At 41.4% G+C, this 23213-nt stretch overlaps 1 protein-coding gene across 1 annotated transcript in view; it reads right to left on the reverse strand.

Annotated features, from left to right (window-relative positions):
* Positions 1-430: 430 nt before the first annotated feature.
* The window catches only part of lrrk1 (leucine-rich repeat kinase 1), a 74809-nt gene continuing 52026 nt past the window's right edge, over positions 431-23213 (reverse strand). Inside the window, exons 28-39 of the mRNA XM_080458554.1 lie at positions 22740-22955; positions 22505-22644; positions 22265-22402; positions 15098-15292; positions 14289-14440; positions 13226-13343; positions 12208-12324; positions 11249-11446; positions 10877-11091; positions 7041-7481; positions 5042-5143; positions 431-1147 (exon numbers count right to left, since the gene is read on the reverse strand). Coding sequence (XP_080314680.1) covers positions 970-1147; positions 5042-5143; positions 7041-7481; positions 10877-11091; positions 11249-11446; positions 12208-12324; positions 13226-13343; positions 14289-14440; positions 15098-15292; positions 22265-22402; positions 22505-22644; positions 22740-22955 — 2210 coding nt within the window. The 3' untranslated portion in view covers positions 431-969. The remainder of the gene's footprint in view (positions 1148-5041; positions 5144-7040; positions 7482-10876; positions 11092-11248; positions 11447-12207; positions 12325-13225; positions 13344-14288; positions 14441-15097; positions 15293-22264; positions 22403-22504; positions 22645-22739; positions 22956-23213) is intronic.

The raw sequence follows: 23213 nt of genomic DNA on the forward strand, positions 1-23213 counted from the left end.
TGTGTGGAGCTCTGAAACGAGTAAAGACTATATCCGGCAGCGGGACGACACAAAGCGTTTAAAGAGTGTAAAATGGAGCCTCTAGATTTGAGTTAACTGTTGGGATTTGAGGGTGGGATTATGGAGCTTTTGCTGGGCTCGCTTTGATCCGAGATTCATGGATTCCTGCAGCGGGATTAAAAATCGCTCAGCCCTCACAGTTATTACGAAACTGATGCACACTTTGAAATGAAGAAAGTCAAAGGCTTTTTATCTGTGTTGTAATTAAAATAAATTAAAATAAGACCAATCTGCATGAAGAGTGATGGACGTCAGTTTACTGTTGTGCTGAAGCTTGTGTATTAATCTAAAACTAATCTTTCTTATCATATTGAGCCTTTACTTATCAAAGGATTGTGGTAAATAATAAGTGTGATGGGATTTTTTTTTTCACTAAAATGAAATATACCTTGTGGGATTTTGCAGAATCCGTTTAGGATTATGGAAGTTTTGCTGTAGTGTCTTTAATCTGGGACTCTGCTGTGAGATTACTGGTTCCTCAGTTATTAGCTTTGTTGTTACCAGATCTGATGCACGCTGCCGATGTGTGTATTCTTCTTCATGTTCTTGATGATGTTCAACATTATCAACATTCTGTTGGAAAAAAAGTTGAACTTTGAAAAACAGACAAAATGTGAAAAGCAGCTCCTCGTTGATGAACCCGTCAGCGGAACGCCACTGAGGTCTGAACAAACATCACCTGCTGGATGATTGTGTTTGTTAATAAATGTCATGTGAGCAGAACCAAACACTATTTTCAGTTTCCATGATGGGATTAAGGAGGTTTTGCTCCGTCAGACTCTCGGCTCTCACTGCACCTCCTCTCTCCCCCCCCCCCCCCCCCCGTCGGGTGAACACTGGCGGTCTGTGGGTGACGTTCCCCCTCGGCCCGGCCCGGCCGTACAGAGCTGCGATTCTGCGGCACAACGGCTACCTTCTTTTCCTCATCCTGGTCTCCAAGCGGCCCAGCTCCTCGTAGGACTGGTAGAAGAGCTCCAGCTCGCGGCAGCCCCAGCCCCTCCAGACACACAGGCACCACTCCGTGTTTTCCTTACGGAAGCCGCACACAACCGTGTCCTTTGCCACCAACGCCGCCTCCTCCAGGAGCCTGAGACAGCGGGGGAGGTTGGGGGGGTGGGGGTGGGGGGGGGGGGGGGTGGGGGGGAGGGGATGGGAGAAGAAATCGATCAGAGCAGGGAAGCAGCTCCAGTTGGAAGAACATCTCTGAGAGCTGTAATTAGCTCTTCCTAGAAGCGGGTGGGCAGTTCCAGGAAGTCGGAGGCCTGTGAGGACAGTGAGCGCACTGTCAGCGAGGACGTGCCCGCCACCTCCTCATAGCAGAAGAAGAAGAAGGAAAAAAAACCAAACCCCGATCTCCCTTTCAACTGGCGCTAATTTATGAGGACTGAGCTCCAAAGCATTCTGGGAGGAAGGAGAGCTTCTGGTGACCCGGCATCCTGAGCTCTACCACCCATGTATCATGCAGGCAACCCCGAATTATCCGCTTCCCTCTCCGTTTCATCTGCGCCAGGCGTGTCATTACGCTCCTGTCGGTTCATGTCGGCTGATCTGCAGCTTCACGACTGCAGGAGCAGGTGAGGCCACACCAAAGCCCCCAAAGCCTCAGAAACCGACAGAAACCCCTGAAGCTTCAGGAGACCTAGAAGCCCCCAAAGTCCCAGACCCCCCCTCCCCCCCGGCACAAGGAGCTCAAGGCCACACAGAAGCGACGAGTGAAGCTGTCCCGGTCACAGCAGCCCCCCGGGGCCCGCCGGCCCCCCTCCTGACCCCGGCCCTGACCTCCCCGTGTGCCGCCTGTGTTACAGGTGCAGCAGGGTAATAAGGACCCATCTCAGGGTGACCCTTTTATTGCCTGCCGCTAAAAGGCCGGGAGAAGGAACCAGCTGTGGGATTCTTTACAGGAATAATTACAGACGAGGACACGATGAGGGATTTCTGCTTCAGTAAATTAATGCATGACTCCCAGGGTTTTCTTTCCACACGGCTGAACCAGTTCAAGAGGGAAGAAATCGAGCTCCGCGCAGGTGGAGGGACACTCGCGCTTTAACTCTGGAAATAAAAGGATTTCATTGAAGTCCAGCACAATCACTCCACTAACGATCCAGCATGCTTTAATAGATTTCAAAAATGCATTTTTAATCTTTTTTTAAGAGAAAAAAAATATTTGGAAAGATTTTCTTTAAGATCTCAAGTAAGCAGGGGAAAACGTTATTTATTAGACACATTAAATTAGTTTTGAAGTCAAATTAATGGACTTTTGGACTAATTTACTGCAATGTAAATGTGAACTATTGCTTTAAATTAAATGTAAAACATGTTTATTGCAGAAAATAATTGCACTCTGCATGTTGTGCTCCCAAAGATTAAAAGTGTGATTAACATGAGGAAACAGGAGTATTTAAACAATGGTTTTATATCTCTTATTGAAGGACTGGATGGAGAGCTGAAAGCTCCGAACACAAAATGATAATGGAATTCAAACAAGAACTATAAATGAGATTTAAAACAAGAAAGTCAAAAGAGAAAAAAATCTTTGAACATTTTTTATGTATTTTTTTTTTTAAAGTGGGTTTTTAAGAAGTTCCACCTTGGGGGCAGTTTTCAAAAAGTTGGTTTTCAGTGACTTGGAGCATCGTTGTGTAAACGGAGCCGCCAGTAAATCAAGTGTCATTTTGTCAAGCAGATCAGCAGGTTGGAGTTTTTTTTACCTTCCAGTCTGGAGATCGAGAAGATAATAGAAAAACCCACATCTTACAACATAATTTAATCATAATAATTAGTGCAACACCCTCTGAATAAAGTACTTTCTCCATGTGTCCGTGACACCTGAACAAAACCAACAGCTCACAAAAGCAGAAACTACTTCCTCCTTCCTCTTTGTGTGTTTCCCGGTTCTGATCTTCCCGATTCCTGAGAATCGACCAGCAACAACGAGTCCGACTGACGGAGGCGTAACTTACAAACCAGTTGGGTGATCTTTGTCAGATCGTCACTGAAGGGGGGTAATGACAATTTTTGTCGGAATTATGAAAACGATTAAAGAAAACTCAAATGTACTTTTTTCTTCAAAAAAACGTCCAAAATGAAATGTTCTGCAGAATGATGATACTGGTGTTAGAGGATCGCATTGAGGAGTACTGATTATACACTTGCACTGATTACAAACTGACATGTGGAGTCGTACAGTGCTGTAGCTTTATTTAAAACACTGAAAGAGGGCGGGGGCTGTTCACCGTTTGTGGGTCAGGGGGGGTAAAACCTGCAGTGACAGGCTCAGGTGGGCTGGGTGGAGCAGCGACGGAGCAGCTGGAGTCCGTCTCAGGTACAATGAACACCTCTGATGGGTTCAGGAACAAAGTGAAAGAATAATAAAGATTTTTCTGTCCGATATCAGGCAAACATCAAATAATTGATGATGATGATGATTTATAACAAACACACTTGAATAAATGTGTTTGTACATTGAGGTTTGTTCTTTCTGATAACAGTGCTCTTTCTCTTTGCCGAGACTGAGCCATTGCACGTTTGTTTTGTTTTTTTTAATCCCAACACATAATGATGTTGGGGAATATTCACCTTGATGTATTGCTTCTGACTTCTGTGATTCTTTTATGAAATTATTTCAAATAGTTAATAAATGACGTGAAATCTTCACACTTTTCTGTTATGTTGAAAAGTTTTAATTTATACAAATACATAGGACATAAAAACACCATTTATTGCAATTTGATTTAAATATTATTATCACTATTATTATTATTAGTTGCATTTTTAACTCTCTTCGTAAAGATCTTTGTAATGCAGTAATGAGTGTAGTAAACCTAATACCTAAAGCATTTATATATGATGGCCTGTATTTAAAGGGTAAACTTATGAATTAAAGTGATTAGGAATCATTTCTGAATACTTTCTCATGGTATGTAATTTTACTGTTAATTACAATGTACACCATGTAACCATCTTTGTGTGTCAATGAGGAACAACCTGAATTAAAACATTCAAGATCTTTGATTTTCACGAATTCCCCATACGTTACTGTTTTAACTGAGACATTTCCTGCCTTATATTCAGGGCTGTTTACAAAATAAGTACTTTTTTTAAATGTATTGTTTGTTTGACAAATGTGCTCTACAATCCATCCAATGTGACTGTCGTTGGACCTGAACTGAACGTTATTGACAGTTATATATACCCAGCAGGGTACAGAGAACCAAACGTGGTTGCACGAGTGCAGGAATATTAGAAAATGAATATATATATAAGATATGAAGTGCCAAAGTCAGCATGTTTTAGTGCTTACACCTAAAATGAGAACATTACTTGGGTTTATTCCCGTATACCTTTCAGACAGACTATAAAACAAAAGGAAAAGCTTCATTTAAAAGTCTATTTGGTTGGAAGCTGCAGGGAGCTCCGGCCGTGATCCACACTGTGCTACTGAGTTAAGTATTTTTTTAACGAAGGGTAAAAAGTGCACAGCTCATGTGATCTGCTCTGCCATAATAGGCTCATTAATAGATAATAGGCCAGGTTGAAATAAACAGGAAGTGGATTTGAAGTAGAATCAGATGTGAGTGCGGCTCTTTGGTCTTGTGCTCAGAGTGTTAGTGACGATCTGCAGGGTAAAAGCGGAGCAACACAAACCGTCTGAGGAGCCGATTGATCTTTGACCTTTGATTTCAGATCAGACTGCTGCTCCATCACAACATGAAGACACTGTGTCTCCACACACGTCTCCAATTACGTTCCATTTCAATCACATACACTTTATTTGAATGTTTCATACATGAGGAAGCAGCAGGTGGTTCACATGTAACAGCTGCTTTAACACTTTAATGGCTCCTGCTCTTTAAGGTTTGATAAAATCAAAACAATCTGTTTCCAGACGAGAGAAATGTTAAAAAAACACCCAGAATTCACTGGTTTACATTTCATGCAGCTAAGTTAAAGTGGACGAATCTTTACCCGGCGCAGGACTCACCCCAGAGAGGAGCATCCAGGCGGAGCGAGCACCGCAGTGACTCGGCCTCGGAGCTGATCGGCGTGGGACTGCACCTCGATGACCATCACATCCCCGCCGCGCCTGCAAAGCAACAACACACGCACGCACACACACACACACACACACACACACACACACACACACACACACACACACACACACACACACACACACACACACACACACACACACACACACACACACACACACACACACACACACACACACACACACACACACACACACACACACACACACACACACACACAAGCAGTCATTACCTGGATGATTAACTGTTTACAGTGACGATGAGGTTGCACAACCTCTTTTGTTTCATTCACTGACTGTAAACACTCCTTTCATTGCACATAATAATCCTGATCTCTTTTGGTTGGCAGAAGGTGATATGCTGAGTCGGTTATTTAGAGATGACATTTTTTTTTGTTTGGCAAGAAATGTGGAAAAAGCATAGACAAGGAGACTGAAAGCTTTGTATCCAGACGCTTGACTCTGATGAAATGTTTATCTTATATTGAAGATGTACCATGACTGTCATCTTCCTATTAATGCATAAAGTGTCATGTAAGCCCATGTGTGCATGACACTTAAATAAAAAAACGTTATTTCAATGTTCTGCCTCACTTGTTTTTATTCAGATATGATGAAGAGATTCATTTTGATGAAATAATTCTGAGCCACGGGCCATTTCCATTCCGGTACATTCATGTGATGAGAGTTCTTCTATCAAGAGGTCTAACTCAAGCCGAGCCGGGGGCCACTGTTCAATTATAGAGCTACTTCAGTGTTCCCTTTAATAAAATGCACAATTATTCCTAAAAACATGCTGCTTTCTTTTCAAATGTCGTATAATGAGAAAACATTGTTGTGGAATATTTTCCACATTCTTGAATAACTAACTTCAAATTAACTAAAATAACTTCACAGTACTTCAACTTTAACCAAATAAATAATAGTAATAGTATACATGCTTTATGTTTTGCTAGTTCCAATATATTTTGTGACATCTGCTTCTCGTTTAATAGATGTTTTAAATCATTATAATCTCACAAATGTTGTTTAGATAGTGGGAAAAAAGAAAAACAAATAAAATCATGAATTATAGTTTTGGCATCCAATAGCATGAGCCTGAATTAGGACAGCTGAGGGCCAGAAATGGTCTGCGGGCTCAATTCCCATGTCCACATACTGAAGTGTCCCTGAACCCCAAATTGTTCCCACTGGAGTGACAGCGCCTTGCCGTCCATTGGCGTGTGAATGTGTCTGTGATTACTGGTGTAAAGAGCTTTGGGGCTGCTCACGCAGTTGAGAAGTGTTATATAAGTGAAGTCCATTTACCATTTAATTTAGAAAATGTACAAAAACATTCAGTTATTATTTCAAATTCCGCTGAGCTATTCTGGAAAAACAAAGATGCGTTCATGTGCTGGTTGTTTCCCTGTTTGCAACAAAAGTCAGTTCAGTTCTACACAGGTGAAAAACGGCACTTTGGTTATTGTGTGCACCGATTTATACAGTTTATAAAGTCCAAAACAGACAGGAAGCATCTGTTAATGTCAAACAGAATAAAACAAAGTCAAGCTCATATATTAATGTATCGATAAGAAGTCAATGAATTGTCGCAGTGTTTGTTTATCCTTTTTCTTTTTCACCAACAGTGTTTCAGAAGTAATTCAAAAGAGTTGTTTTCACAAAATTTTCTTTGGTTTTTGTGTATCTGTGCCTGTGGCCTTCTGCACCCTCAGATAATATAATGTTGAACTCATGCTGTGAAATACAACCTCGTGCGGTCGGGTCATCACACCGTTCAGGCAGAGCAGGAAAGCACGGTGCATTGAAACATAATTCAATGCACTTTGTTTAATATTCAAGCAATGAAGTTGTAATATATTGTGCAACCGTGGTTCAAATGTGCTTCATTTATCTGCTCGGCCTCAGTTTAAATAGAAATATGTTTTACCTGGGGATCCACAGAGCTCCGTTGACCGGCAGCACAGTGAAGGCCTGCAGCTGAGGGTCTGAACTCTCTGCTGGTTCCACGGGAGGATCAGTGAGGGGCGGCTCCGACGGATCCCCGTCGGTCTCCTCCAGCTCCGCAGACAGCGAAGCAGTGCTGCAGCCGGCTGGTAAGCTGAGCTCCTCCGTGTGCGAGCAGTCCGACGGTGGCGGTCCCAGCGAGGAGCTGGAGGATATGGAGCAGTAGTCCGTCAGAGAGTCCTTGTGCTGCAGGATCTGAGTGCCTGCGTCTTCACTGTAGATCAGAGTCACTTCTCCCGTGATGCTTTCCACCTCCACCTCCTCGTCCTGGTCCCGGCTGGGGAGACTGGCGTCTGCCAGCGTGGTGACCCCGGTGGGACGCTGCACCAAGAAGACGTCCCGCAGAGGATTAATGTCCCCACAGCTGAAAACACAAAACGGAATCTCAACAACAGACAAGCAAAAAATATCATCAAGTCTTTTGTCCTGCAGAGAGGCGGTCGGATTGGATAATAGACTCTTATGAGAATCAGCTAAATAAAGTGAGGAACAATCAGGAAGGTATGAAGTAGAAGTAGAAGTCACTCATGATGCTCACATCAAAAATGTTCCCAAACTCGGCACCAATGTCCATCAAGACAAATCATCTCATTCACTGAGAGCACAAAGTGCGATAAATTGTTTTTCTTTGAGGGTTGATGAACTTCAAATAAAAACTTTAACAACAGGATGTGTGAGCAGGTTATTTAAATGTGTTACAGCCTGTGTTCACTCACTGGATGGAGCATTGGGCGCCTGCAAGAAAATAATTAAATGAGATAACATGGAACTTGTGGAACAAACAAGCTGACTCGACCCTGGATGGATCACCAGCCCACCCTGAAGCCCCGCCCCTGGACTGGAGAGCAATCTTCTGAAGACTTCAGTTTTAAATACAGACTCATTCATAAATAGTTAAACCGCTTTAAAAATTTAAACAATTAATCTTTTAGGAGAAATGCCTTAAATATAGGAAATTCATTCATTAACATACTGATTACTGTGTGTTATTTTGCCCCACCCTTCAGAGTCAATCTTTCTGGGTTCTTTTAGCTCATACATGTGTTTTTACTCATCTAAATCTTTAATAAATCAGGCCTGAATGTGCCTGATGTCAGCCTCTGTCAACAGAGGCAAAGCAGCTTTGGATTAACTCGTTTTCTTTTCTTCATCATAAAATACTGACTTTAAATATTCAGGTCTCAGATTCATACTCAAACTAAACTTGACTTTACACAGTCTCTTTCAACTCACCTTAATGAAACAGATCAATCCTGACTTACTCCTTTAAGTAGGTTTACTGCAGGTTTTTCACAATGCGTCACTTTAATTAACCAGCCAGCACATTTCTGGAGTCTTTGCCTGTTTAGTAATCGCAGGGTGATGAAAAGACTTGCCGGCTCTTTGCTTGGACCTCAGGGACTCCCGGCGCTGATCGGAGTCTTCAGTCTGCAGATGAACCGACTGGATCATAACCTTTTGGTTTCACAGGTGATTCAAGGCCCGAGTGGCCTTCAAATGTTCTGATCTCTGGCTAAAGACACTGCTGCATGAAGGCACACCTTTCAAACTTTTGTAAAACAGTAAATAGATATTTACGGTGTGAGAATAGAGATGTATTTGTGATAGGAGCCTGTTGTCTGTGCTGATCGTAACTGCTGATGACAGTAATGACTCCCAGATCCACTCGATGTGACAAGTTTCCCACACAGACTGTTTATTTCACTGGAAGTTCAGAATGGAAGGCAGAAGATTTCTTTTCTCCGCCTCCATCTGGTGTCTTAAGTCTTTAGCCCTGCAGAGTATCAGCGTCTCCTCCTGTTACTGATCAAACCCAAACCCAAATATTTGCAGGGAAACTGATCCATAAACACCCTGAGCTGCATTGCTGGAACTTCAAACTTTATTCTACACTTTATTCAGATTTATAAATATGTAAAAGGCCACTCACACCTCCACAAACCTGCTCAGTCAGCAACAAAAGAAAATGGGTTCAATAAAACCGACACTGCTGGAAAGCCTGTTTACTTCCATGAGGAATGGGTTCACATTTAAAGAAACTGCATTTGTGGGGTCCTACAAATAGGGTGATGATTTTTTTTTTCCTCTTTTTTTATGAAGATGGATTGTTTCAACATAGAAAAAATATACAAATATCCCTTTTAATCTTCCTGTTAGCTGAGGAGCCGCTTCGGTTGGTCTGTTTGCTTGACTTGTTGTGTGATTGTGACACAATAACAACAAGTGGTGTGAGATAACAATGCAGGTTTATATCAGGCTCTTCTGCTGGCTTTGATAGGAAGAGAGTGAAACTGTGAGACGGAGAGAAGGAGTCTGACTCCAACACAAAGTGGTGATAATGTTCTATAAATAGCTTTTCCCCCCACTGATGGAATGTCAGAAAGTCTGTGGACCCCCACTTTGAAAACAAAACATGACAGTGGGGAAGAACAATGGTGGGCATGCCCACTCTCACAGGAGCCTTCAGAGGAAGATCAACTGGTCCCCTGCCTGATCCCTCGACCCCTGGATGGAAAGAGCTGCTTCAACTGATGATGCTTTGTTGTAATATTGTTGCCGAGTGTTTGCAGTTTTAAACCTGCAACAAATTCCCACTTTTGGGTGAAATTTCTGAATGACCCTAAAATGCACTACGACCTTTACAGGTGAAGTTCATGTGACCTTCTCTCCACTTTTGACTGCACGTGTCCAACTGTACAATGATTCAGTCCGTTCTGCACAATCCACTGTTTTCTAACAAGAAGCTTAACAGCAAAATCCTCAACAGGTGTTTGATCCATGAATGGATCAATAAATGTCCTGCTTCAATTAGAAAGGCAGTTTAACGGTCCTCCTCATCAAGCTGTTTAACATCATGAGACCAAGATGAAGCCTAACAACTGATCACTGAAGCTTCAAACAGAATGTTCTCAGACCAAGCGTCCACTGAGCTCAGAGTGTCATCAGCAGGTAGAACAGAGACACACAAAGACAGAAGTGGACGTCCTTTGTACACATCTCAAATGACGAGACCTCTTCATGGTGAAGAGAAGAACCAGATGATGAATCCAGTCAGCTCCAGAAAGATTTAAGGAAGGTGAGAGGCACCATGTGTCACGTCAGACCATTATAAATGTTTACATCAGCGAGGTCTGCTTGCTAAACGACCTGTAAGGTACCTGAACACGCCTCCAGACACAGGCCCCATCGTCTCGATGGACCAGGGAGCATTTATGCCCAACAAGTGTATGAAAATCTCTCCATCCTTATTATCTGCAAAATGTTATCATGATAATATTTTGCCAACAATATTTCAAGCTGTTATTGATTATGTTACTGAAGTAGCATTAAAAACGACCTAAACAATAAGATTGTTTTTTTATTATTCACTTATGATACATAATATCAATCACTCTATACCATGGAAAGAATTTTATTTAATTATTGGCAAATTATTACATTATTGGCTTGATTACATTCAATATGGCCCAAAATATTATGTTATTGGTTGTGACAACACAGAGTTTTTCTTTCTGTTCCCTTCATGTGAAGATCTGTTCGTACATGTGTCGTGTTGGAGGTGGGACTGTTGGATGAGAAACACCTGAGCCAAGCTGATTGTCTTACCTGTTTCAGGAAGTGGAAATAAAATACAAAATATACAAAATACATCAATAAAACCTCTCTTGGACATTAGCTGTGCTTAGCCGTTTCCTCTAATTGTTTAAGTTGCTGATAACATACATTTAAACTTGAAGGTGTTTGCAAACCTGGACTCACCAGTACTTGGCACAGAGTTCGTAGGAGGCAGCGTGATAGAGGAGCAGGGTGTTGCTGTGGTCATCCAGGATCCACACTGCTTCCTCCCCCCACAGACTGAAGCTGGTTGCCAAAGATACGATGGAAGATGGTGGACTGTAGGTTTCTATCCTCCGAACTGCCTGGAGACTCAGACAGTCGATAACCAGCACGCCCGGACCGTTGGAGAACCACAACTGACAGACACACACACACACACACACACAGAACTCGATGAGTGCTTTTAACATGGCTTTACAATGAACATTATGACCACCTACACCGATTAAACTGGGTCACTCCAATCAGGTATTTTCTGTCATTTGGTGCATCGGTAAGAGAAGCTCTATTTACCTGTGAGCCACTGCTGACCAGAGCCATGCTCCTGACCGGGTAAGGTCTCTGCCTGGGATCAGAGTCCTTCAGGCCGAACACCGTCTTGTTGATGGAGTGTGAACACAGATACGTCTCCCCCTCCAGAGGAAGGTCCTCCACCAAACTGTACACTGCCACCAGGCCGTCAGACATCCCAGCAAACACTCTGGGCAGGGTCTGATGAGGAGAGCAACAGAAGGTCTCTGGAGTGCATGCGAATCCTCTGAAAGGGCTATAGTTTACTACATGAATTTGTCCTTTAATGTAATCTGATCTGCAGCTAACCCAAACCACAACGCAGACTATACAAACTATTTTCATACTGCAGACCTGAATTAGTAAAAATAAGCAAGAAAGATAAATCGTGCAAACTTTGTGTTTCACAATGACTTCCACATGTCCAAGAAAAAGAAAATCCTCTTTTACTTTTTAAGAGTGGATGTGACTGATTGTTTTATTTAACAGTATGTGAGGTATATAATTAAAATACTGAGTTAAAAAGTAAATTTGTAACTGTGACCCAATATGAGCTGTGTAGTAACATGTTCCAGTTACTTGAGTAACTTGATGACAGTAGTTTCAATGCAACATATTTTTTTATTTTTACTCGAGTACAATTAAAACTCCTTCACACATGACCTCAGGCTACTGGTTACCTTCACTTACGGACTAACCAGAATATATTAAAATAACCTCAGTGACAGAATAAAATAAAAGCAATTGATCTGTGGGATTTTGATACAGAACCAGAATGACTCGATAGATTTCTGTTTGTTGATCCACTTTGTGTCCGCGGGAAATGTAATCTATGTATCTGAAACAGTGACGAAGGGCAAAACCGTGGACCTATCAGCGTATGCAATGCTGTGTGTCGTTTGCAGTGTAGTGCGTCGTGCACGGTGTTGTGTGCGATGCTGCGTGTCGAGGCGTGTGCTGACCTGCTCTCCTGCTGGGACGGGGAACAGGCAGGTGATGACGGCTGGACTGGAGAAACGTTTCTGGGGCTGACTGAGTGGACACATGTCCTTCAGGCTGTAGATGAACACTTCCTGTTCCTGCGGCACGAACATACAATTTTCTCCTCAGTGCATCACATGAATACCGGGAGGACAAGGAAGATTCATTTGTTTTGCCTTCACACTGAAAACACATCAGGTCAGAAGCTACACTGACAGAGCTGGAAATTTTTTTGCTTTTTTTCCACCCCTGGTATTTACTCAGAACAACAACAACGTCTTAAAGTCTGTACTTGGTTTTAGCCTTGGAGCAAAGATTTAGAACATTAATCCAACATAAAGACAACAAAGCCGCCTACAGGAGTAAAACTCCTTTGTGAAAATTAATCTGAGGAGTTTTAGAGAAAAAAAACAAAACAACCAAACTATGGAAGGAGCAGCCAAAGCTGTGAAGAAAATAGCCAACTTACAAATGGCGGGGTCAAAGTTTTTACAATTTATAGATTTCATTACTAGTTAAGGCAACTATGAGGGAACTTAGTAGTATCAGATTGTGCTGAGTTTGGAGTGTGAAGGTGGAAGATGATGGTACACGGACATTCAGCAGTTAGCAGAGAATTTGAGTGTAAAGTGATTATTGTGGCTGATCATCAACAATACTCCCTGATCTCACTGAATAGATTCACTTTTCATTACATAAATTTACAGCTTTTAAAGAAGGAACTCAATGCAGATATCTCTCAAATGTCGCAACAGAAAGCCTCACCAACTTTTCTACTGTTAAAGTCTATATAGTGTACATGTTGTTTCACACAATTTCAGAAAGCTCTGCAGCTTGTACACAAACAAATCCCTGTATTTTAAGAATTAATAAAGCATCTATGTTAAAAACAAACACAATGTAGCGTTATAAGTGATAATCTAACGTTTTACAGAATCTCTTTAAAAAAAGAATATTCAAATAGAGACGGGGGTTGATGTGATTTCTGGAGGTGTGTACCTCGGTGGCCATCCACAGAGAGTTAGACATCTTCAGCTGGCAGCTGATCCTGCTGCCGGGACAGGACATCCTCTTCACCTCCACCTGGCCCTTCTGCACATTCACCACACTGTAGTTCCTGCACAGCAAACACACAAAGCTGCTCATTTGAGACACTAATTTACAGCATGTAAGAAAAATAGCTTGAGCATATTTCCTGGTAAAGAGGCATCACTGTGGCGCTCAGGTTCATGAATAAATGCATTTTAATGTGATCACATTTGTTAAACAGATGTGATTGCTGCATAAGAGTGTCCATTTGTGGGATTGTCAAAGCTCTTCAAGCCACCTGAGCACAAAACTAAAGTGTGAAAAGCATCTAAAAAGCAGGTTTTGGTCCACAGCCAAACTAAATCTGAAGGTCAGAGTAAAACATCAATGTAACTCTGATCCAAGGAGTTCTCAATGGACCGAACGTATGGAGGAAAAAAAAAAAAACGTACTTCAAAAGCACGAGATCGATATTAAATGATTTTACCTCTTACATTTCATGAGCTGGACGTGAGTTGCTCATGAAGAGGGTTCTGTGGTAGATTTCCACTTTTCCAAACTGTGTAATTACACAGGGCCAAACAAACCTGATTTTCAAGATCTTAAAAATACAAATGAGCGAATTTATGGGAGCGCATGTGTCGAGAGAGTCAAGGGAGGCGAGGTACTGTGGTGAAACCGTCGAGGAGTCAGCAGAAATATATAAGAGCAGACATGAAATCTTGCTGCCTCACACAGAAAACAATGCAGCTGTTACATCAGGCACCTGGAGCTGCCTCAGTCAGCAGTCTGTGTGCTCGCAGTGACGTATGAACATCCAACTCAACACTTTCTACTTTATTCAGTCATCTGAAAAGGGAGGGGTGGGGGGGGGGTCTCAGCCAGGGGGCCGAGGCTGTGCACATGTTCAAGAAAAACAGAAGATACATAAAGAATATAGGGAAGTTTGTCTTTGTGACAAAATAGAGTTTCCATGATTCTGCAGGAACTTAGAGGAGAGGAGTGATGATTCCAGGGAGCAGCAGAAACCAACCTGTCGTCCTTGTCTCCGCTCCAGAACACGGCGCTGTAGCCCTGCAGCTGAGACAGGAAGAGCTGCGAGTGGCTGTCGCAGGGCAACACGTAGCGGAGGCACGGGAAGCTGGGATCCTGCATCTGCCTCATGCACTGCATGGCCACCGGCCTCTACACAGTAGACATGAACGAGCATGCACACAGTTAGAGGGAGGAAGATGCTCTATAATCTGGATGTCAGAGGAGGAAGATGCTCTATAATCTGGATGTTAGCTGAAGTTACATCAGGAGAAATCTGCAATGACCAGCAACAATTAGCCATAGCATTTAGATAATGCTGATTTCCCTGAAATCCTCATAAATCAAACACAAGCACATACAAAAGCAAAATAAGAATTACACATAAGACAGACAGAGCAAAAACTGATTTTAGAAAAACGAATGAGAACAAACCAGACACATCAAGAACTGGAAGAACGATGTGGAGGCAGATTAATCCAGGGAGTCTAGATCTATAAATAAAAGATCTACATGGGCTATTCAGCTGACTGTCAAGAACCTCCAGTATTTCGTTTAATAATTTTTTTTTTTCCATTAAACATTTGGGATTTCTATGATTATGACCCATATGAGACAACTCCATTCGCCTTGGTTGGGACTGTCACTAGGTTTCCTGGAAACCTGCGCACAGACTGTGTAGAGCTACTGAGTGTATTACTTGCAGGAGCAGCGCGTCATCACCAAGCAGAACAAACAATGAGACTGTGTGTAGTTCACGCACTTCTGTTCCAGCTCAAACCATCTGTGTGATTATGGAGGAGCTCTCACCTTCTCTGGCTTGGTGTCCCAGCACTCGGTGAGCAGGTGGTGGAGGCAGCAGAACTGAACCTCCTCAAGACTCCCCAGAGTCGGACGAATGCCTTTGGAAAGCTTCTTGGCGATCTGCAGCTGGTGCTGTCCCAGGGCCGGCCTCCGCCCGGACAGCAGCTCATACATGACCATACCGTAGGAGAACATGTCCACCTTCAGGAGAGACGAGAAAAGAGCTCAGTCATCCTGGATCACCAACTGAGAAAAGCTGTTGTTGGTGTGGTTGATCGACTCTGTTCAAAGTGAGAATATTTTCATTTGAGTTTGGGCATGGCAGTTTTTCTACGTTAATTTTGCATGTTCTCGCCGTCTCCCCTCTTCAAGAGTCAAGTCACGGTTTTGGTTAATATGTATTTCTTCTCGCCTCGCGGAAATTTGTCACCTTTCAAACATACAGCCGATGCATCCTGCAAGTCATTTTTAAGCATTTTTTTAAGCATTGTGTGGAGCAGGGTTGTCAAACATAAGGCACCCGGGCCAAAATCGGCCCACAAGATGCTCCAATCTGGCCCCCAAAGCGCCAAGCAAATTGGAAACATTTCAAAGAACTCAACACTGGGACCCGAGCTGAGATATCAGAGATGCCGCAATAAAAGACAACTACCTTGTTGCAATCAAACTAGTCTCAAAGTCATGCTTTCAAGGTGAGTTTGTAGTCCCACAGTTTTTGGAACATTTCACTGTAGTACCAGAAGGTTTCATCAAAATTGGCTTTATTTTGAGATTGTAGTCATTTTCTGTACTAATATTTTGTTTTTGTGAAAATATAAACATTTCATCACACATAGTCTGCAAAAAAAAAGAAGTTTATATTGAAAGGTTATTTTGGTACTATTAATCAGTCTGGCCTCTCAAGATGAATATGGCCCCTAAACTAAAATGTGTTTGACATTCCTGTTGTAGACAATCTTTTAATGTGAAATCTATTCTTAATTATTATTTTTTTTTTAAGACGAAAGTCAAATCAGTGGTATTTTTGTTAGTTTTATACATGCTCGAATGAGTAAATGACGTGAAAACATTTATTTAAATCTGAAAAGTGAAAAAAATAATCATAAAGCATGTTTGAAATTCCAAAGTATTTCAATGGTATTTCAACCATATAAAGGACCGCCGTAGACATCAGAGATCGCATAACTACAAGTAGGTTCGGTGACATGTATCAGGAAATGATAATGGCTGGTATATAGAAGGCAGTTTATATCGGGTTTCTCTTCTGAAAGTCTTTAAACATTGTTTGGTAACAGGATTTTCCTCTTTTAGCTTCATGTGACTTTGGTGGAATCAGAAGTCTCTTTGTATGTAATTTACAAGGCAGAAAAAAAAAGTTCCTGAAACTCTTGAACATGTCAGTATGAGATTAATGACTTCAGAAGGTTGCAGTTAAAATAATGAATCCAGATTGATACCAGAAGATGTTCTCTCTCGAGACATGAATCTCTAGCTGAGATATTATGCCCTTGGTACAGACTGACAGGTTCACTCTTGTTGGTTCTAAATGGAGCTATAGCCTGTGCTTCCCTCAGGAGCACTGTCACAGTGCTCAGTGATCACAAACACCACATCACGAGACCCGGACAGGATAAACCTGAGCCTGCGAGTCGAGACAAAGGGTTAAGAAGCCGTCACAGGAGGAGAGTAACAAAATCCACTTTTCAAACCAGCTGAGTGATTGAGCAGCCTGAGGGGGAAGTGAAGACGGCGACATTTACAAGTCCCTGCAGGCACAAAGTTATAGTACTAAACACACATAAGTAGGTATGTTTTGTAAGTGTATGCACACTCACAAAAATCCCATTTGTCATTACTCACACAAATCTGATGAATGGAACCACAGTTTAAAGAGAACAGTTATACCATAGAAACAATAAAAACAGAAATGTTCAAAAAGGACCGAGTAGAAGTGAAACAGATATTTCAATCCTTTCTTCACTTTTCTACCAATAATTCCCAGATTCAGACACAAACTCACAGTTCATCACAATTATATAGACCGTAACAGTTTTTGCATCCCAAACTTCATAATTACATTAAAACAAGACATTATTCATAATCATAAATTTCACAAAAAATGAGTTTTTGTGATTTTAAAAGCCCCTTTAGTTCCAACTATGAACCTTTTTAGACACAATTAGCGTTTTCCTCAATAGAGAATCACAATGATGACATTAAAACCAAAGTGTCAGGAGATTTTATTTGTGCTGAAACCTTTTGGAAAGTTGAGGGGAGAATAAACCCTGCCCACGGAGTCGCAGGCAGAGCAGGACGTGAGAACTGACTAATAGTTTCATCTTGTGCTGATAGTGACAGAGGACAGAGGTTGATAGCAGATACTCCACAGTTACACTAATCCGGCTTGTTTTGGCTTCCTCTTATCTTCAGGAGCTCATTTTTAATGAAAATCTCACTTTTTTTTTTTATTAACCCAAAAAGAGCATCTTCGTTCTATTATTGTTATTTAAGAAACAGATTTTTTTCCTTCTTACTCACTGATTTTGTCACTGAAACTCATATTGGACAGTGTTTGGGGTCTCGGACCTTGTGGGAATTCTGCTGCAGAGACAAACAGTGCTTCAATGCCAAAAGCACTAAACTACTTACGTGGTGACTTCATTTGTTAGTGACTCCAGATATACTGGAGGTCTGTGGCGTCACGACGGCTGTGGAAAACATTCTTACTCTGACCTCAATTCAACATGTCTCCAACCTTTTAGCTCCACATCTTCCTCAAACTCGCTTATTCTGCTTGGCTCATATAAAAGGCAGCAACAATAAAGTTAATAGAATGATAAAATTTAATTTTCATAGCTGCGTGCATCAGAGAATACTTTCAAACTATATGATATACAATTCACATTAAAATAGATCAGAAAAATGTGAGTTTAAAAAAAAATAGACACATTTTGTTTCTCAAATCCTTCATAGGTAATGATGCTTAAAGTACTTCACTGATCACATTAAACAAGTGAATCAATGTAAGGTTTAATGGCGGATTACAAGTTTGCACATAACGTAAGGACATTTGAGTTTGGTAGATTATTTCCTTGCTACACATATAAGGAACCTGCAGTGTAGGAAGGTGCAGCAATGCCTGCAGAGTCCCACCGGCCACTGCACAACCCCCGCCACATGGAGAAGGAGCCCAAGCATTTTTGAAAAGTTACGGTTTCCCCCATTTTCAAGAGTTCCACCTTTGGAGCCATTTTCTAAAAGTTGCAGTTTCAGAGGCTCCGAGCGCCGCTGTCCCGGAAATGGACCCCAAAAATGCAACGAAGGTTTAGCGTTTTCATTTCTTCTCCTCTTGCAGTTTTCTCTATTGGAAACCAACTGCAAGAGCAAACCGGAAAAACTTTATGGGATGAGCAGCAGAGATGTTGATTGATCCCATAGAAACGCAGATGGCACCTTCCATCTATCTTTTAGACTTGTTTATAATCAGGTTTTCCGATGGTATTTATCAGATGAAGCTCACGTCACTCTGCACTGTGACCTCAGAAGTTCCTCCATTACTAATATCTGCTACTATGATTGATGAAAGCTTAACTTTTAAAGCTCGTGTTGTTTATCTTGGAAGAAGCCGAGGCTGAAATGAAGTGTTTTTCTTTAGAAATATAGATTTTTTTTTTTTTTATGAGCATTTTGGCTATTTTAAATGGATTACACCCAAAAAATTTAATCATTTCAAATTGAATAAGAGACAATAATGTAACAACCTGCCTATACTGTAATAGGATATTAGATTGTCATAACATTTATCCAATAATCTAACTGTTGAAGTCACACGAAGGAGTAGCATTTAAAAAGAATTTAAAGAGTCATGTGCATGCATGACAGGATCCTTGGTCTGACTTAAACGATCCAGGTTTTAAATCTATAATTGAAGCTCTAATGATGATCAGCTTAAAGTCAAACATCTTGCTCCATCTTGAAGTGGCATCAACCCAGAACTTTCACATTTTCTCCAAAGTGGCAACATGTCGGCGCCCACAGAGCTGTTTGTCATTTACACTCTGCTTTCTGTCGTCTCGGCTCCATATGTTTCTAATTAGAAGAGTTAAAGCTCATCAGAAAGTGAAGTTTACCCGTCGCAGAGGAGAAGTGGAGCTCGGCCTGTTTTGGGTCAGCAGCTCACTGGGAGAGGGGGCTTACACATATTTTCCTCTGCTCTTTGAAACTTTCCTTTACAGAGGAAGGGCTGGTAAAACAGGGAGCTCCAGTAAAGTCGGGCTCCCCAAGGAGAGGAGCACCTCCCAGCAGGCCCAGCTAGTTAAAGCCCACCGACTCACCGCTGGGGGCCCAACATACACACACACCTGAGTCATGTTTAGATAAGCTCAGAGTGTCCATGTGTCACTGCTTCTATACGCTGGGCTTGCAGCTGAAAACATCAGCTTTCTCACCCTCCATATTATATTGAATAAACCATTCTGTATTGTTAAAACAGTTCTCTTTTCTTTTTTTTTTTTTAAAACAAAAGAATAACTCAGTACTCTGGTATTTAAAGATCTCCCAGAGCAGCTTCAACATCACGTTAAAGAAAACATTCAGTCGGCCACAAATCAGATGGTTTGGTTGTGTTTTTCAGATTTAAACTGGTCTGGAACTACTGTAGTGTAAACCGATTCTTAGCCAGTGTCTGAACCAGTTCAATCTGGTTTGAAGCTGGTGTTTGAACTAGTTTAAACTGGTACTTGCAGTGGTTTGAACCGGGTTTGTAACTGATCTGACTGTGTTTAGACTGGTTTGTGACAGATGGTTGAACTGGTTTTGGAATGGTTTGCAGTTGGTTCACTAGGTTACTGCTCTTTTTTCATTTCTCAGTTTGGGATTAGAGAGAATTTGAAGAGGTTTCATGAGCTCGACTTTAAGTGGGATTCAACTGGTTCTAGTAAGTTTCCCGCTGGTTTTGGATTTATTGGATAAAACGTTGCATTGGATAACTGGAACAGATGTAAAATTTTTGTAAAATGTTATTTTATCAATATACTGATGCTATTTTATGGTATATAGCGAGAAATTGTCAAACATCTTCTTAATAGAAATTATTTCTTTTTGTACCTGTAATTAGATTTATTTTGACATATACAGAAAGTTAGAATAAACTCAAAGTCTGGGGATTTCTTACTATGTGTAGATGTAAAGGTAGTCAGTGCTTAGCCATTGTAAAAGCTACGTGGGTCATTTTCCTTGGCCTCCATATGAGTGGACATATGGTCCCAATCAGACAGTAAGGCAACATGCAGCAGAGAGGAAGTAGCCAGTCAAAACAATCAGCCTTCTAACTGTGAATCCTCTGGTGTGTCAGGCAAAATAAATACTAAGGAAAGGCTAACTCTCTTCTTACTAATACCACTGGCTTAAGCAGGAGACCGCAGGTCAACAGCACGCCGTCCTGACCCGCTGCACATACACTGAAGTCGCTTGCCATGGTGTGTGTACACACACTGCAGCTAATGGATCAAACAAATTGAAGCTTTTCTTCAAGGCCCAACATGTGTCTCGCATTAGGATCAAGTGACCCTGTAAAGACTTGCAGATATGATATATGGCAGAGGGAAAGGAAATATGAATCGATATTGAGAGGGAAGACACGCTGACAGGAACAGTCTGACTTTCTATAAATGTCATTTCACGTAATTAAAAACCAGCGTGAACACAATGTTTTCCCATGTCGGTAAAAGAGTTTCCTCATATTGCCAAAACGTGCCTCTCAGCTTTCACGTTAAACAGGTTTCTTCTTATAATGCCCCATTCATATAATGTCATTTGGTTAATGGTCTCTGTTTACGACACGAGACGTCCACAAATATCAGCTTAGATTAACTAGCGCACAAAAAAATGCTTCAGCAAAGTAAGCTACAACACACGAGTGCTGTTAAAGTTTCAGCTTTAATATTACAAATTACATTAGAAAACAAACATCGGCTGGAAAGCAAGAGGATTACTAATGAAATCTTTTACAACACTAGATGGATGCAAACATTGAAGTTTTGGCCTATAAATTTCAACTACAAAACAAGAAAGCCCCAGAAACTTAACTACAATTTCAGTAAGATGCCACAAGAATTCAATACAGGAAATTATTATTATTTAAGAGCGGGGGGTCTGCAATCTCCATCATCAAAAGAGCCATTTTCAAGATTTTCCACCTAAAAATTACCTGGATTGAAGAAAAAAAAAAAACTGATTTTAAAATATCTTTAACTTTTGAAGCCTTTTTTAGAGATTTTTTTCCCCTGTATTTTACAGCTTTAGTTATTCTATGCATTTTGGCTATTTTAGTATTTGTGCTGTTTTTGCTGTTTCCAAATTCCAGCTTTCATAATAAGAGTACTTTTTTCCTTTTGTCAAAATGTTTTCCTTTTTTTCTTTTACTCCTTAAAAAAAACTAAACAAGCAATTTTAGTCATTTCAGTTTGGCCATTTTTCCCTTTTTCTTTTTATTTACTTTGAGTCATTTTTGTTGGTTTTGTCCATTTTTATCAATTACAGCTAATCTGGATGTTTTAGCAGTTTTACCTTATTTAGCTGTTTTTATCCTGGCGATTGGAGCATCAGTGTAGAATGCAAATTTAAAAAAATTCAAGTGAAAGGTTTATGTATGTTACATATTCTGAAAGCTTCTGAAAGCTGCAACAGAGGAGCTGAAGAGCCACATGCAGATCAGCCACAGGTTCTGTTCTCGGGGGGGGTTAACAACTCTGTAGAACATCAAACTTTGTCAAAACAACCAGCTGAACAATCAAGAATCCCAATATTACTGTGTACAATCAGATGAAGAGTATAATGGATAGATAATGCTGTTTCTGTCGTAGACAAAAAAAGGATTAGATGTGACTCCTTAGTGTTTTTCTGTCCTTCGTCTATAGTGTCAATAACTCTTTAGTCATGAGGATTTTCTCTCAAGGCCTTCTTGAAATACTTTAATCCTAAAATGTGATCGGTTCAGCTTTGAGTTAAAGTGAAAGTATGTGTGCGAGATATGAAAAAAAAAAAAAAAGCCTCAGGGCTTTCTGAAGTTATAGCTTTAGTGTGAATGGGATAAAGATGCTTTGAAAGACAATATTGATAAAAAACCACTACAAACGTCAACGTTAGTGTAGGTGAAGTGAAGGGAGTTCGTACTTTCTCATCATACACGATGCCTGGTCGGATTTCGGGAGCCTGGTAGCCCGGTGTGCCCTCCACTCCCAGAGCCCCCTCATGGAAAGACTGTCTGGAGATGCCGTAATCCGACAGCTTCACGTTGATTGGATCCTCCACCTGGAAGACGACGCGTCAGAGAGACAGCGGGAACAAGCAGACGTTTGTCCTGAAAGTCTTTGAATGAAACTCAATATGGCCACAGTTCTGTGCTTCACTCACCTCCAGAGACCAAACCAGGATGTTGTCGGATTTCAGATCACAGAAGATGATGCTCTTCCTGTGAAGGTACGCCAGGCCTGCCGCGATCTGATAGGCCACTTTAAAAGTCAGCATGTGACCCAGGGGGATGAACCCGGAGCCTAAAGAGAGAGAGAGTTCAAGAAACAACCAAAAAAAACCATGATTTCAAGTTCCACTAGCAACAGAAACAATGTGGAAATGAGAGGATGAATACTCGTGGACGTGCTTTTGGTTTTGTGCTTCTCCTCCAGCACGGTGTTCAGGCTGCCCAGCGGGGCGAGCTGCAGGGCGAAGCACAGCGGGTGGATGCTGATGCCCACCAGAGACACGATGCAGGGGTGCTGCAGAGAGTGCAACATGCTGGCCTCCTGCCGGAACTCGGAGAAGCTCCGACAGGCGTTCGTAGACTGCAGGTGCTTCACCATCGTGTCTGAAACAGCAGAGAAAGAAGTTAGATACCGGAGATACTAGTTCTTAAATACACACTAAGAACACCACAAGCTTTGATTTTACAGAACACAAAAGGAAGAACAGGCCTCTGGGTGAACAATAAAGGTGGGGAAGTAAAAAAAATATATAATTTTTTTTTCTCTGCAGCTTTGATACGTTTGAATATCATAATCAAAACAAATGGAAGTGACAGAAAGACTGAAAATCCAAAATGTCGTACAAACTCTGATTTCAATTA

This window comes from Lipophrys pholis, assembly GCF_963383615.2.
Source record: "Lipophrys pholis genome assembly, chromosome: 2".
Lineage (NCBI taxonomy): Eukaryota > Metazoa > Chordata > Actinopteri > Blenniiformes > Blenniidae > Lipophrys > Lipophrys pholis.